Below are 14456 nucleotides of genomic sequence, written 5' to 3'. Positions count from 1 at the left end.
CGAATGAATTTAACGAATTAAATTGGGACATTACATAGCCTTAAATCTTCCAATCAGTGCGTATCAGACCCTGTAGCAACTATGCAATTCATTAAGTCTACTTGGTTGGCTGGAAGTATATACCGAATGAATCTGCCAACAAAACCAATGGAACAAAATTCCTAACATGATTAAATATGACATTCTTGGTTCACTTGGCAAAAGAAAAGGGGGCAGAGATTTAAAATGTTTCATGTCTTTTTATTTCCAGCTAAATATAGAATGTTCCGAGTCGGAGAGAAAGAAGTGGAATGTTGAAACTAATAACCTATTAGCAACTGAACAGAGATTACAAACTGAAAAGTAAAGTTTGGAAGTGCTTTATTAAGAGTCTTTAGCTTTCCTCCTCCAAGTACAAGGAAGATTAGTTGTGCCTTGAGTTTGAATCCTCTACTCATCCGCTAATTTCTTTGCAAAGACTTGTTGACATTTTACCAGCGATTTCTGTTCCTCTTCTTTGTGATATTCAAATGCAAAACATGGTAATTCTGGTGCAATCCTTTTAGCACTTTTCCATAGGATAGCTGATAAAAGTCTAATTGGTAGGGATTTCACTGCTGAGACCCCAACCGATCCTGAGAATGGGGGTCCCATGTCTATTTCTTCTCCTCTTTGAGGGCTTACTGCATCCCTTGCAGTGAAGAGGAGATTGAATAGAGGGATGGCCATGTATGTGCGATGCTGCTCCATTTTCATTGAAACTGCCAGAGAGAGTCCAGTATAAACCCTCAGCTATTCCTGTCAACCCCATTGAAATGATTGATTGGAGTAGCAGTCTTACTTGCGCGGCTACAACTCCATTCATTCTGACTTCACTGCAGGTAGGAGAAGCATCCCAACAGTGACAAGGATAGGCTGACCTAGATCCTCTTTTTTAGTGGTGAGACCCCCACCGGTCAGACTTTTATCACTTATCCTATATATAGGTGATAAAAAGTATTTCTGGCACAACCATTTTCACTGGGTTGTCCTGGATTAGAAAAAAATATCCACTTCTTTTTGCATAAATTGTGTCACACTTGTCCATGATGGGCGTCCACTGTTATACAGATATGTCCTATCGTAATTTTTCCCTTAGCTTGACATATCTTGAAATGTGTGGCGAAAGATTAAATATACAACAAAATGTATATAGTATGTCCCACAGATGCCATCTGTCAGCCATAGACTTCTATTTATATATTTTTTAAAAAGCATATATCAGGCAGATGGCTGTGGATCCACCTGCTATATACCAGTTTGGCTTTGGGCTATTTGAGGTGGCAGCATCGAGCGAACCCCAGTTTTTCTGCTTCACCCCTCCAAATGGCATGCTGACTTTGGTTTGGGATCGCTAAGTTGTTACATTTGCAGATAGTGTTGATAATGTGGCTGCTGATGCTTTACTGGGCTGAGGTCGAGTACCTGACGGTCTGCGCAGGAGTCTTGTGAGTCAGTAGGAATGCAAGCTGTGGTCAGGGCAGGCAGCACTGGTGCAGTAACAAACTAAAGGTCAGGGCAAGCAGCAAGCAATATCAAAGTCCAGTATGTAAAACCGAGAACAGAAATTCGGATAGTCAGTCAGGCAAAAGGTCAGAACCAACCCAAAAGTATGAGACCAAATTGCTTAGGCATCCTCAATGAGGATTGGATACTTAATATAGCAAAAAATGGCTAATGATTGTTGGGGGTCTGGTTTAGGGTGTGCGCGCTAGCCCTGTATGATAGAGGGCCAGAGACTTACAGGCATAGACCTGGGAGAGAGCAGAAGCAGAGAATGTGTAAGTCAGCGGCATTGGACCACAATTCCAGAAGCAGGTGAACAACAGCGACACACCATAACAGTATACTTAACTGGAGGGTGCGAGAATATATCGAATTCGTATATTGAGAAATAGGAGTCCTTAACGAAGTTCAAGAAAAATTAAAGTTGTATTCCAAGCCATAAGCAATTCCTTGGGTGATTAAAAATTTACCATATTGTCTTACCTGCTCAAGATTTTGGCAATTTTTTAACCTCATTAACATACCCGTTAAGCACACAGTCTGAGGTAAGACAAATATAAAACACAAGTTTATTTACTCTTTAGTATATGTAAGTAAAATAGTTAATTAACATATAGGCATTGAGATCACATGGGTAACAAAGTTAAGCATCAATACGTCACCGGATATTGTAGCATCACTCCGCAATCGGGGGATCTCCAGGTACGATTGTCAAGAGGATCCGGTTAGTACGCCGGTACGTCTAACGGCCACAAGATGAGTCCCGACTCTTCCCTGAAGATCACTGCTATTTATGCCGTTCTTACATTACGTGGCATATCTGCTTCTGCGCAGTTATGGGTATATACGTCATTCTAATATGGCTATTCAGGTTCTAGACATGCGTAGTAGATGATTGGCAACACAATATATTGAATATTTTGTCCATGAAGTCATCGACATCTGTGTTATATTATGAGTCATTCTTGCTGTCTTACCATATATGTCGAAGATATTCTGCTTTTGAACAAATGTTAGCAGAATATTCAGACGGGTCATTAGTTCATTGAAGTTCTGGTTAACTCATACGGCAACTAGTTATTTGATTACACAATCATCCAGTTCAATCGTATCCCATACGTGTCACAATCGGTCCTTAATCATTCACTATTTGCCGTATGATACCATTAAAACTTTTGGTTTTCTACAGAATACCTTATATGCCATGAAACAATTCCATAGCGATAAAAGTATTACAACTATGGCCAATACCAAAACAGGATGTATTAGCCAATTAAGAGTGGTTTGTGCAGATGATGAATAACCCATAAAGATGTCATACCAATGGTGTGACGTGGCATCAGCAATAGCCGATCCCATCTTTACAATTTTGCCAGCTATTACAGTAGTACTTACAATATGCGTTGCCAAAGATCTATTAAGCAATTTAATATGTTGCTGTACTTCTTCTGTGTCTTCTAACAACTTTTTGAATTTGGTCAAATTTAGATCCCAATTTGACACATTTAAAGGCAGTGGTTGCCAATTGACAGCCACTGTCTTGTCTTGTTCGGGTAATAACACAAAGGTCTCATTTTCCCAAACAAGTGCAGATACGTTTCGCAAGCATCCTGAAAATGGGACAACCATCCCAGGTACAACAGGTTGATTACTTGCCAAACATACCTCCTGTGGGGCTATTTCAACCATCATCTTAAAAGTGAGTGGCAGCACAGTCCATTCACATACATTGATCGTATTTTGTAATAAGCATGGTTCATAAACAGCCGATTGGACCTTGCATATGGTCCCTTCTAATGTATCATCACACAATGATAAATCATGAGTTCTATTTTGGTCATCAATGTAAATCCCGTTAAATCTAGGTACCCAGAAATGCATATCTTCTGGAACACCTATAAGTAAGGGGAGAACTACAAACTTACACATCACATTCTTTTTAGTAACATTGTATATGAATATGGTCCCTTTACATAATATATCATTGCAAACCATTTTCTGCGCCTCCAACTGTATCCAATCAGTCTCAGTTATAGTCTGATTGAACACGGTCCTCCACACTTGCTCATTGCCAGTCATGAGCATAGTTTGAAGTGTGTTCTTTTGTTGTTGCTGATAAATGGTCTGCAAGGTACATATTGACCAATTAACATAGTTAGATATGTTAGAATTTATTTCATATGAAAACCTATTAGATGCATCTTGCAAATCAAGCATTATTGTGTCCACATCCGTTTGCATACTAAAGGGCTGCCATATAGTGGGCATCCAGTTAGCCTGCAATGTGAGCACATCTTTAATACCACTTCCCGCGTTATGCATTCGATTAGCTAAAGTCTCTATATCAAAACCATTAATAGTCCCAGAAAGCGCTCCGTAGCCTCCGAGTAAGGTATCATACCAAGCTCGACGGGAACGCTTGGTAGGACAAGTCCTTGAGGGTGGAAACTGCACGGAGGCTTGTATAACAGTCTTTTGAGCATCTCGTCCCACCAGGCGACAGGTGGATGGAACCCTTTTTATATGTCCAGGATCTATTTTAGAAGCATTAATGTTCACGAATACCAGGAACTGGCCCCACATGGCCCGATTCTCGATCTCCGTTGCATTCCCACACGTAATTACTTCTGTCTCATTTAAGGGAAATGAAAACTGCACTCCCGTATTTGTACAATTCTGAACATATTGTATCACCAGGGAGTAATTGAGATATGGCAACTCTTTTGGTCTCTGACAGCAGGACACTTTCACAAGTGACGTAATGTTTATTTGTCCCGTTGCCTTATGCAGTGCATATGAAGGACGGTAGGTCGAACTTATATGCGATAATGGATTTCCACTCCAGATAGTCCCATCAAAGGTAATATTCACGATATAACATTTCTGGTTGGCTTCACAAGTGAAGTTGTCTTGCTTCCTGGTTCGGGTTGAATTCCTCCAGCCCCACGAATAATCATTCCTTCCGGTGTCATTGACGCGGATCCCTGGCGTCCACGCATCACCTACTGCGAACACCGAACACATGACGCCAAGGATTCCAAAAATGATTATGTGATTCTAGAGAAGGCAAGGAAACAAGCATTATTCCCGCAAATAGCACTTTTCTTGTGGGACATATTCCCATTTCTCTACTCCGGGTCGCATAATAAGCAAAGTTCGATCTTTCCCCACAGCAATAACCTCTGCCGGGGAGGGCGGTCCTTGGTGATTCTGAACCCATATTTTGGCCCCTACATTAGTAACATTAGTTGAGCCAAAACCTTTATCTCCTCTTACAGTAAGTTCAGTGGGGGCCACCCCTTCTTCCACTTGTGTCAGATACACTGGTATTAATAGCAGCTGTGCCATGCGCTCCTTTTTCCCTATTATCAGAGGATCTGTTCCTAAATTTATCATGATTACTTTAATTTCCCCCTGATAATCTGCATCTATGACTCCGCCTAGGACTACTGCACTTCTCAGAGCAAAACTTGATCTAGTGGCTATCTGCCCGAAGTGATTCTCCGGGATCTTGCATCCTATCCCTGTGGGAATAGTACTCACCTTTCCCGGGGCTATCACCACCGTATCAAGAGCGTATAGATCCAACCCTGCAGCGGCAGGAGTGGCTCTATAAGGTGCCTGCACATCTGGATTAATTTTCCAGTATAAGATTGTCTCTACCTTAGCTACATCTATACTGAGATTGGGTGTTAGCATGCGCATTAAGGGTGTCATAGAATCAGTGATGGGCCTGTTGTTGATAATCTGTAAAGCAGCAGTCAGATTATCTCTCCATTGACCATATTTGTCGGTCTCAGTGAGCTTCTTCAGGGTAGATTTTAATAACCCATTCATTCGTTCCACCAGGCCCGCGGCCTGTGGATAGTAGGGCATATGATATACCCATTCTATGTTGTTTTTACTGGCATACTCTTTTACCTGATTTCCGGTAAAATGTGAACCATTGTCTGTCTGGATCTGCAGGGGAGTCCCATAATACTGGGTAATAACTTCCAGAGTACGTAAAGTACTCCATTGTGTTGCTGTTTTACATGGGAATCCCACCATCAGACCTGAGAATGTATCTACTGCTGTACAAATATACTTACATCCTCTGCTCTCAGGGAGGGGCCCTACAAAATCCATCTGCCAAATCTGCGCTGGCAACTGGCCTCTCCCTATGTGTCCCATTACTGTATGAGGCACTTCTCGTTTTTGCACATGTTGACATACTGGACATTGCGCGATTACTTGTTTGATCATGTCCACTGTCAAAGGGATACCTCTTTCTTGTGCCCACCTGTAAGTGGCCTTCTCTCCCAAGTGTCCACTTTTTTGGTGAGCCCAAACAGCTGTACCTTGAAGCCATGCTTCCTTTTCCTTGTCAGGTTCTTGTATGGCAACAGAAATCGATGCTGCCGCATCTGCTTGAGAATTAAATAAACGTTCCAATGAGTCAAGAGGGACATGAGCATCAACATGAAACACTGTACTTTTGGTACTCCTAATGAATTCCTCTATGTCTTGCCAAAGCTCTTTCCCCCACAATTCCTTACCATGAATGTTCCAGTCGTTCTTCTTCCATCCCATGATCCAAGTGGCCAAACCATTGGCAACTGACCATGAGTCCGTATACAAATGACATTCTTGCCCTTGTTCCTGCTTCAGAGCTAAGAATACTGCACAAAGTTCTGCATATTGACTACTCTTACCTTCTCCTTCCATGACCAACGTCTTGTCTAATTTCGGATTAAAGGCTACACTTTTCCATCTACGTCTTCCACTGATATACTTGGCCGAACCATCCGTGAACCAAGCATGCTCTTTTTGGGAGTCGGTCAACTCAGAGTAAGGTATTCCCCACTTTACTGGGGATTCCTCCATTTGCGCTACTGGTGTAACCTGACCATCTGGAGGGATATCAGCTATCTTTTCATGCAGGGCAGCTATCCCCCCTTCACCTTTTTTCGCTCTTTCCGAGATGTACCATTTCCACTTAATGATACTCTGCTCCTGGGCATGTCCTATCCGATTGGACTTTGGATTAGATAATACCCAACTCATGATGGGTATTTGCGGCCTTAGAAGGACTATGTGTCCTGTCGTCAATTGTTCAGTATCCACCAGGGCCCAATAACATGCCAACAGCTGTTGCTCCAGTGGAGTGTATTTTTCTCCTGCATCTGGTAATTTCCGATTCCAGAAGCCTAGTGGCACTCTTTTGCCCCCTTGCTTCTGCCACAATGACCAGTTTGCATACATATGCTGAACTGATACATGAAGTTCTATCTCACCATCTTGTAAAGGCCATAAATCTACAGCCTGTTGTATGGCTTCTTTTACTGCCTCAAATGCAACCTGTTGCTCTTCTCCCCACGTGAACTCGTACTTCTTGCGAGTCACCTTGTAAAGAGGAGCAAGAAGCTGCCCCAGATGCGGAATGTGTTGTCTCCAGAATCCAAACAATCCTATGTAGGATTGTGTTTCCTTCTTGTCTTTCGGAGTGGGAAAATTTAAGATTTTCTGCCTTGCCTTAGGGAGAATCTCCCTATGGCCCTTATTCCATTGAATTCCTAAGAATTTCACAGTCTGAGAGGGGCCCTGCACCTTGCTATCATTTATTTCCCATCCTTTTTCTCGCAAATGATGCAACAGTCTGTCCAATTGTTTCTTTACAGATTGTTCATCCGGTCCCTGAATCATTATATCATCAATATAATGTGAAAACTGCATTTCTGATGGTAAATCAAACTCATCCAAATGTTCTGCCACCGTCCGGTGACAGATGGTTGGACTATGTATCCAACCTTGTGGCAATCGAGTGAACGTATATTGACGTCCTTGCCACGTAAAGGCAAACTGATCTTGTGCCTTTTCTTCTATTGGAATTGTGAAGAACGCTTGTGCGATATCAATCACAGCGTACCATTGTCCACTGTGACTTTGAATCTGCTCCACAATTGTAATGGTGTCTGGGACAGCTGCCGTCAAGGGAGGTGTTTGTTTATTCAACTCCCTGTAATCGACAGTCATCCTCCAAGACCCATCACTTTTCTTCACAGGCCATACCGGATTGTTCCATGCTGTGGTTGCAGGCCTCACAACCCCAGCATCGACCAAATCCTTAATGGTTTCTCCTATTTCCTTGTGACCTCCAGGAATTCTGTATTGCTTCATAGCAACCAGTTTTCCTGCAGGAGGGATGTGTACGGGTGGCATTTTGACCTTTCCCACCGTAACTGGACAAGCTTTTATCCCTATTTTCCTTACGCCAAAGGCAAACTTACCATCTTCGAGGTGTAGTGTCAATCCTTTCAGAATATCTATGCCAATGATATATTCCGGAATAGGTACTACTAACACCGTGTATTTACGTAAGGGCAAATTGCCCAATTTCAAAGTTACCTGTGTCTGTACTCCCTCAGTAACTTTTCCTCCCAATCCTGAAATATTAACTTTTGGACCTTTAAACTTTTTGGGATTTCCATAAATCAGAGTAGCCTCCGCCCCTGTATCTACTAAAGCTGGGACCCTTTGGACATTACCCCCTTTCCAATGTATGGCTAGCGGGACATAGGGTCTGTCATCCCGCCTAACCCAAACAGGGGCTTGGCTTGCTACCTATGCGGAATCAGAATCTGATTCCTCCAGGAGCGGAGCAGATGGCTTCATATGGTCCTGCACTTGGCTAGCTACCATTGCAGCCATCTCCTTCCATGGATAGATCTTTTGAAAATCCTCCCATTCTAATTTCTTAGGTTCTAAATTAGTGACCTGCTTCTCTCTCTTTTTAGAAGCTTTTGGGGCCACTGAATCTTCCCTTTTATCCACCTTTTTGTTGGATAATACCTTCTGTTTATAAAGACGCCACAAATCACCTGTATCTTTTCCATCAATGGCGTCCTTGGAGACTCCAGCTTTCAGGAGAGCCTGAAACATATCTCTACGAGATACCCTTGGCACTCCTGAATCACCAGTCCCCTGGGAACTAGGATTCCTAGACCTATCACGATCTGTTCGCTTTTCCTCTCTATCCCAGTTTCCCATATCTTGCAATTCCCGCATTCTAGCCACAACCGCAGACATTGGCTCATTAGTCATGGATAGAAGTAGGGTCATCATCACGGCTTTATAAGCCGAAGGTGCAGTCTTAATTAAGCGATTTCTAACTCCTGCTGTCAGCCGAGTCTCCAAATAATCTTCCATATGCTCGATGATAATTAATGAGACCCTCATAGCTTCCTCCTTCAACCTTTCAATGCCATCCCTGATAGTGTACCAAGGTTTGTCATTGATTGGAATGTCTGCCTCTGTTGGGAATTTATTAAGAAACCCATTGGTTACTATATTAAACAGGGAAATAGCACTTTCTCCTTGATGACTAGGAAAATATTCTCTAAAATTTCTACTGATTACTGGATCTCTAGTTAGAGTAACAAATCTCATTGCATCTTTTGGATCCAACATTACCCCAGTCGCCCCGTGCTCAAATAGACGGACCAACCATGGTATGTCAGATTCCCCAGGCCTTTGCCTAAATCTACTCAGTATATCATCAACTTCTGACTGAGAAAAATCCTCTAGGGTAAGCCTGGTGCGCCTATGTGGCACCAATTCTTCTTGCACCAACAGTCTCCCATCGGCATCGTACATATAGTTTCCCTGATCGTCATACCTGGGCAACCTTTGCCCATCATGACCTACGATAGGCTGGGTATCGGGTCCATATTCAGTAGTTTCCTTCCTTCTGCTAATGGGCTGGGCACGTTTTAAAGCAGGTGGATCAATTATTGGATTGGGTGGGTCTTCCCAATCCCCCTTATGCCAGTCCTCCTCCCCCGAAGAAGATGAGGAATCCCATAAGTCTCCATCCCACTTATCTGGGTCCCAGTTCACAGAAGCAGAAGCTATAGCTTTCGATACCTTTCGCTTATCAACTTTACCTTTACGCCCCTTATATTTATTCTGAGCAACTTTTACAACAGCCTTTTCTGCAATATTCTGGTAATGTTCTATTTTTTCCTTTATCAGCCTTTGGTTACATTCCAACACCACTCTCTTTCCTTCAGATTCTACTAACTTTTGTTCCGTCTGATTAAGTTTTCTTATTAGTTGGGACTTCTTCTTATGGATATTCCTATAGGCTGAGGCCAATACCCAATTTCTCCTACCCAACTGAACTGCGTCACCTGCCTTGGCAGGGGTCTCCTCGAGTACCTTAACGACATCGAGGGGCTCTGAATCTTTTAGCTTACTATCCCATGATTCTGCAAGCCCACTATGCATCAACTCCTGAGCTAATATATCATAGGGACCCTCGGACCAGCCGGGGATGTCTATTTTCTGAACGATTTTAGTTTTATCTTTCTTGGTTCTTTTTCTAAACATATTGTTGTCTTATTGGCAAAATGCCAATTGGTGAAACTTTTTGCGCAGAGTTCCCCCTTACAGAACTCACAAAATTTTGGCAACTTGCCAATTGGTGAAACTTTGCACAGAGGTCCCCTTTACTGCGAGAAACCACCCTGCAAATTGGCACCAATTTCCCAAGTCCTGTCTCAAAGTTACAGAACTCCGAAAGTTTTGGCAACGTGCCAATTTGGTGAAACTCTGCACAGAGTTCCCCTTTACAAAATTTTGGCAACGTGCCAATCTGGTGAAACTTTGCACAGAGGTCCCCTTTACGGCGAGGCACCACCCTGCAAACTGGCACCGATTTCCCGAGTCCTGCCTCAAAGTTACAGAACTCTGAAAATTCTGGCAACGTGCCAATTGGTGAAATTTTGCACAGAGTTCCCCTTTACAAAATTTTGGCAACGTGCCAATCTGGTGAAACTTTGCACAGAGGTCCCCTTTACGGCGAGGCACCACCCTGCAAACTGGCACCGATTTCCCGAGTCCTGCCTCAAAGTTACAGAACTCTGAAAATTTTGGCAACGTGCCAATTGGTGAAATTTTGCACAGTGGTCCCCTTTACTGCTAGACACCACCGTGCAAACTGGCACCAATCTCCCAAGTCCTGCTTCAAAGTTACAGAACTTATAATATTTTGGCAGTATGCCAATGGGTTCAACAAGGACTACTTACTGCAACTATCAATTTGTATTTACTATTATTACTCTATCACCTATCAAAGCAAAGTTATAACCATTTGAACCCCTTGGCAATGGGCCAAAAATCTAATATGGCGACAGCAACCCCCCCGTGCACTGAGAAGCACTGTCACAATACCAAATTATACAGTAATATAACCTTACCAAAGACAACAATATCCTGCCAGACTACGCCAATTTATGTCTTACCTGCTCAAGATTTTGGCAATTTTTTAACCTCATTAACATACCCGTTAAGCACACAGTCTGAGGTAAGACAAATATAAAACACAAGTTTATTTACTCTTTAGTATATGTAAGTAAAATAGTTAATTAACATATAGGCATTGAGATCACATGGGTAACAAAGTTAAGCATCAATACGTCACCGGATATTGTAGCATCACTCCGCAATCGGGGGATCTCCAGGTACGATTGTCAAGAGGATCCGGTTAGTACGCCGGTACGTCTAACGGCCACAAGATGAGTCCCGACTCTTCCCTGAAGATCACTGCTATTTATGCCGTTCTTACATTACGTGGCATATCTGCTTCTGCGCAGTTATGGGTATATACGTCATTCTAATATGGCTATTCAGGTTCTAGACATGCGTAGTAGATGATTGGCAACACAATATATTGAATATTTTGTCCATGAAGTCATCGACATCTGTGTTATATTATGAGTCATTCTTGCTGTCTTACCATATATGTCGAAGATATTCTGCTTTTGAACAAATGTTAGCAGAATATTCAGACGGGTCATTAGTTCATTGAAGTTCTGGTTAACTCATACGGCAACTAGTTATTTGATTACACAATCATCCAGTTCAATCGTATCCCATACGTGTCACACATATATGTTTACAATAAATTCTTCTTCGATCGGAATCTTTATTGCTGGGTCACATGGTGCTGTCCACTCTGACTTTTAGTTGTTCCACTATTCTGCATAGACAGGATATAGAGAAAAATAGGTTGAGCAACCCTGAGTGGGTTTTGTAGAGTCCTATTGGCTTATTGAAGTATGAGGTGGTGGAATCACGGAAGTACTGCCAATCCAGAAAGTGCGCCACATCCACAGAGGGTGGGCATAATCACAGAGAATAGCTTAAAGAAAGAGCTGGTGCAAACTTCCAGTCCATTATCTTTGAGACCAAAGCAGAAAGTTCAACTTCGCTTTCATCAGTCTCTTAACAATCAATAAGAGAAAAGTTGAACTTTCTCCTTTAGTCTCGGAGTTTATGGATTGGAAATTTGCATGGTCACCAGTTATTCTATCTATTCACTGATCTAGTCTGCTTTTGGTCTTGTTTCTCTTGCGGTTACTTTAACCTGCCATGTACTAGAAACAAAAAGAAAACCAGCAGGGCGCTGCCTAGGGTGATACTGTTAGAGGTGGAATATTTAACATTGGGCATAGGAACTCTTACCTAACGCAATTGTACTTAATCAGGCACAAGACTAGTGTGAGCCTTTGATGTATTCCATGTGTTAATCCAGCTGCTGCACCAGTTCAGATCCATTGCCGGTCCTGACCAGTAGTAGTGGTTGCGTCAAGAGGTCAAAAATTGAGAAGAATCGGAAATAGCCATGGGCATAAGTCATAGCTGTAAAGCAGCACAGCGAGTCGCAATGTATTCAGTGGGGAGGGGGACTGGTGGAAATTATGTAACGTTATCCAGAGGGCTTTGCGATTCGGCAAGAAATCTTGGGGAACCCGTGTTTGAAATGGGTTATTGTGGCCAGAAAACCCTTCTTAGGGGTAGACACATCTGCTGCTCATCATTCAATTCAATAGGGCTGAGCTACAGTACTAGACATGGCTTCCTCCTAGAAACGGTGACCTTCTTGTTGATACGCCATGTCTTCTATTTCAACTCTGCCCCATCCATTCGTATCATGATCAGCTATATCCTACACCCTCTTTCACTATAAGGAGAAAAAAAAAATTACTATTGGTTTTCTGACAACCCAGGACTGTTGTGTATGAGAGGGAATGATTAAGTCTGATAGTTTCTTCAGCTTCCGACACATTGGAAGAGAAATGCTGTTTATCTTGGCACCTGAGAAGCTGCATGTATTTCAATTTCCACTTCTGATCGTGCTGTGTCTTCCTGCTGTACCCTTACCCAGTATATTACAGTACTGTAGAAAAGCAGTTTTTTTGGCATCACATTTTCTAACATTGTCATCTTTTCGGCGGAGGGATCTTGATAGAATTTTTAAAATGATATTAGGTATTTGGATTAGGGATGAATATTTGAATAGGACAGGCATTGTTTTTTTCAATAGTGATGATTACACAGTTTTCTACTCAGGCAGTGACACCATCAGACGCAATGGAGTGGCATTCATCATAAACAAGGTAGTCGCCAAAGCTTTCCATTGTTTCATTACCATCAGTGGGAATCCTCGCTCGATCACAATTCTGCAAGTTTATGCGCCCACAACTGATGCAACAAACGAGGACACTGAAAAAAATCTATGCTGATCTCCAGCAAGCAATCAATCAGACCCCTGCCAAGGTTATCACTTTTATAACATGATTTCAATGCAAAAAAACGTCTCTGGAGAAGACCTACCAGTCGTTGGCAAATTCAGATTGCGTGAGCGGAATAATGCAGGCGACCATATAGTCCAATGTTGCATGGAAAGCTGTCTATTGCTCGTGAACAGCGTCCGAAATGCCGTTTTGTACACATGCACGGCCCCAAATGGCGTGCACCAAAACCAAATCGTCTACTTCCTATGTCAAATGCCTTGGAAAAGCTCAATTCTGGCTGTGAGAACACTTCCTAGATGCAGACTGCGGCTCCTAGTTGTAAAAATCAAGCAACATCAAAAGGTCACCAGCAATACGCCGTTTCAATGTAGTCAACATCCCTTCACGATACGCAGTCGAAGTGAATAACCAATTTGAAGCGCTCAGCACGATCGGAAAAGACCCTGACTAATTTTAGGAGGAAATCAAATCCATCACACGGAACACAGATGAACAAAATCATCCCTCTCAAAAAAAAATGCAAAACGACACAGTGGCTATGAGATGAATCCATCAGAATTGCCAACAAGCACCGAACAGCTAAAGCAGCGGGCACCATCATTGAATTCAGACAGCTAAATGTGGGATTTCAAAGAAAAGTCAAATGAGACAAGGAGCACTACCGGAACGACCAATACGCGAAACTGGAAGAAGCAAACCAGCAAGGCCACACCCGAGCTCTCTTCGCCCATGTGAGGCAGAACCAGGCACTGTTCGCACCATGCTAGGCAGCAACTATCAAAGACTGGGATAGCGAATTATTTCAAGAAGAAGATCAAATCAAGCATAGGTGGCGAGAATATACAGCAGAGCTGTATGCAGGCAATCGGACAGACAACCCGTTGCATTAAGTAGAACAAGAACCAGGCATTCTGGAGGAAGAAGTCACATGGGCCCCGAAACAACTACCAAACAGGAAAGCTCCGGACGTTGATCACATACCAGCCGAACTGCTCAAACCAGTGCCAGTCAAGATTGAAACCAACCTATGTCAAAAGATGTGGATCTCCAAATCGTTGCCCAAAGACTGGACAAGATCTGTCTTCATCACACTTCCAAAAAAAGGTGATGCTCAAGAATGTTCCAATTACCGCACCATCACCCTCATACCTCACGTGAGCAAAATTATTTTAAAGATAATACAAAAACGCATCACAACAATTGTTAAACGGGAACTGTTGGACGTTCAACCTGGCTTCCACAAAAGTCGTCGCACCTGAGACCAAATCGCAGACCTGTGCTGGATAATGGAGAAGAACCGAGAGCATCAAAAGGACGTGTACATGTGTTTCATCAACTACAGCAAGGCATTTG

The 14456-nt window shown here is 42.7% G+C and overlaps 2 protein-coding genes across 5 annotated transcripts in view; one reads left to right on the top strand and one right to left on the bottom strand.

Annotated features, from left to right (window-relative positions):
* NBEA (neurobeachin) overlaps positions 1-14456 on the top strand; it is a 673719-nt gene that overhangs the window by 183840 nt on the left and 475423 nt on the right. The gene's annotated exons all lie outside the window — the stretch shown is intronic.
* LOC136582048 (uncharacterized) lies at positions 2071-11447 on the bottom strand. Of its 2 annotated transcripts, none has more exons than XM_066582814.1 (2): positions 10988-11447; positions 2071-4581 (listed from the first exon to the last, which is right to left on the bottom strand). In XM_066582814.1, exons 1-2 carry the CDS (start codon positions 11000-11002, stop codon positions 2671-2673), a joined length of 1926 nt encoding a protein of 641 aa, XP_066438911.1. In that variant the 5' UTR covers positions 11003-11447; the 3' UTR covers positions 2071-2670. The 2 variants fall into 2 exon arrangements, 1 of the variants encoding a protein (XP_066438911.1); XR_010787130.1 differs by lacking the exon at positions 2071-4581 and adding an exon at positions 4588-5930.

This window comes from Eleutherodactylus coqui, chromosome 1 (genome assembly GCF_035609145.1).
Source record: "Eleutherodactylus coqui strain aEleCoq1 chromosome 1, aEleCoq1.hap1, whole genome shotgun sequence".
Classification (NCBI taxonomy): domain Eukaryota; kingdom Metazoa; phylum Chordata; class Amphibia; order Anura; family Eleutherodactylidae; genus Eleutherodactylus; species Eleutherodactylus coqui.
The sequence above is the reverse complement of the archived record's forward strand: the minus strand, read 5'-3'. Positions and strand labels throughout refer to the sequence as shown.